Genomic DNA, 2,611 nt, shown 5'->3' with positions numbered 1-2,611 from the left:
CTGATGACTGATGATGTGGCTCAATGGTTAAATACTCCCCGCAAAAGTATATTAAATCTCATTCTCAAGACCCATTTGTATGTTTACGTTTCCGATGTTGAAAATGTATCCACTAGAATTGCCTACTTTGGTGTCTTTCCTTCCATATGGTATCTCAGCAGCAATCTTTCTTACTTTTATTTATCAATCTCCTTCATAGATCCCTATCTTGAAGAAATACCTACAAGCTATTTCTCACTCTACGATTCCACTATAGACAGGCCCTTCTGCTTGGAATGCTTATTTTCCTCTTGGAGGAGGCACTGAAGGGGTGCTGCAGAGGGCGACGAACATGATGATGTAGAAAATGGCAGGAGAGTGAAGCAGACCAGGGACAGAAGCCCAAGTGTCTAATTCTGCAGGTTTCATATGCCTAGGGCTTATCCATCTCCTCTCTGGGTTCACTATACAGGTAACTCTACCCTTATCATCTTCCACAGGGCAGGACCAGAAATATATGGTTAATAATGTACCTATTGCTTAGAAAACAGTGTGGTACATAGTAAATATTTTAAAGCAAAATGTTTCACGAATGACTGAATTGAGTTAAAAAAATTTAAAAAAGGTCATTTTTGGGTATAAGAAGAAAGGGTAAAAGAGACATCATTTTAAATTTTAATTGATTGTGTATTCTTAGTGAACTATTTGTGCAGCAAAGCAAATTTTTGAATTTTAGTTTAGTTTTTTTTTTTTTTTTTTTTTTTTTTTTTGCCTTTCTAGATTGCTGATTGCTGAGTCTAGCTTTGAATTTGTGATCCTGCTGCTTCCACCTCCTAAGTCACTGGGATCACAGGTGCCTGCCACAACAATGAGCAAATGTTTGGCATATTTATTTCTAAATAAGTTTGTATGTCTATTAAAACCATAGAGTAAAAAAAATTCCACAAATCTTAATTCAATGCTGAACTTTACCAAATAACCTCCACAAAGTTAGCAGAGTGTTAAAAATATCTTTTTAAGCTTGCACAAGGTAAAAAACATAACTTTAAAAAATATTTGAAAAACATCATCTTCTGTGTTATATTAAAAGTGCTCTAGTTTTACATATTGGTTCATTGAAACATTATACAATTTTTATATGGAGACATTATGTTTATATATTGCAAGTATTTTAAGTCAAGCAGGTACATGACAAATGCATTCATATTGAGGCATTTTGTCTGCATTATGAACGTTTCCATTAAAATCTTAAATAAAAATATCTTAATTCCAGTAATTTGAAGGCGATAATATTGATGACATTTTACATTTTCATTTTAATTATTTGAACATATATTCAAGAATAAAAACCTGAAAACAGCAGAAGAAATACACAAAATTTAGAGATCACAAGCAGTATTTAAGTGTCCAGACAGGAAATAATATTCCGGCTGCATATTCTCTTAATGGCTCCCTTCATCTCCTGATTCCTCAAAGTATAAATAATTGGATTGAGGAAGGGGGTGATGATAGTGTAAAACACAGACAGAAACTTATCTACAGAATAACTATTGAATGGAAAAACGTAGATTAAGATTGCTGGGCCAAATGAAAGAATGACCACAGTGATGTGAGCAGAGAGCGTGGACACAGCCTTGGAGGAGGCACTGGAGGAGCGCTGCCAGAGGGTGACGAACATGATGATGTAGGATATGGCCAAGAGAATGAAGCAGACCAGGGACAGGAGCCCACTGTCTGCAATCACCAGCAGCTCCAGGTTATAGGTGTCAGTGCAGGCCAGCTTGATGACCAGGGGGAGGTCGCAGAAGATGCTGTCCACAACATTGGGACCACAGAAAGGCAAGCCCACCGTGAAAACCATCTGGCTGGTGGTATGAATGAATCCCACTGCCCATGAGAGCACCAGAAACCCAATGAGCATCCTGTGGTTCATGATGGTCTGGTAGTGCAAGGGCTTGCATATGGCCACATACCTGTCAATGGCCATGGCTATCAAGAGAGACATCTCACCACCCCCAAAGAAGTGCATAAAGTACATCTGGACCATGCAGCCCCACAATGAGATGGTCTTGCGTTTTCTAAGGAAGTCTGCAATCACTTTGGGAGTTGCTGCAGAGGAAAAACATAAGTCAAAAAATGATAGATTTGCCAGAAGGAAATACATTGGTGAGTGAAGATGGTTATCGAATATCACAGAGATTATAATGAGGAGGTTTCCCACTATAATGGCTACATAGACAAGAATGAAGATAGCAAAAAAGAGTAACTGAAGTTCTTGAGAACTGGAAAGTCCCAGCAGGATGAACTCAGAAACATTTGAGTTTTTGTTTAAGGTAGCCATTTATCCATTTTCATGAGTTTCTTAGATGTTATCTGGAAGGTGGAAAAAGCATAAAAAAATGACAGGGACTAACAAGACACCAAGAGTAATCTTTATTTAACCATCTTATTTGTTATTTAGGAAGCCAACCCTTCTGGTAATGTGACTGCTTTGTAGATATTCCTTGGTATTTTGTAGTCTGAGTTATTTCACAGGACAGAAGGCTAGCAGAAACTGGTGGATATGGCTCCACTTAGATCACATTTGCCCTTTGGTTAATATGAGATAAAGTCAGTAGGACATGTGAATAAA

At 37.7% G+C, this 2,611-nt stretch overlaps 1 protein-coding gene across 1 annotated transcript; it reads right to left on the bottom strand.

Annotated features, from left to right (window-relative positions):
• Positions 1-1,378: 1,378 nt before the first annotated feature.
• LOC306653666 (olfactory receptor 4K13-like) lies at positions 1,379-2,320 on the bottom strand (the record flags this gene model as incomplete). Its single annotated transcript, XM_079126668.1, has 1 exon — positions 1,379-2,320. One exon carries the CDS (start codon positions 2,318-2,320, stop codon positions 1,379-1,381), a length of 942 nt encoding a protein of 313 aa, XP_078982794.1.
• Positions 2,321-2,611: the final 291 nt, after the last annotated feature.

This window comes from Sciurus vulgaris, assembly GCF_902686455.1.
Source record: "Sciurus vulgaris genome assembly, chromosome: 2".
NCBI lineage: Eukaryota > Metazoa > Chordata > Mammalia > Rodentia > Sciuridae > Sciurus > Sciurus vulgaris.
This window is presented reverse-complemented; position numbering and strand designations above follow the sequence as displayed.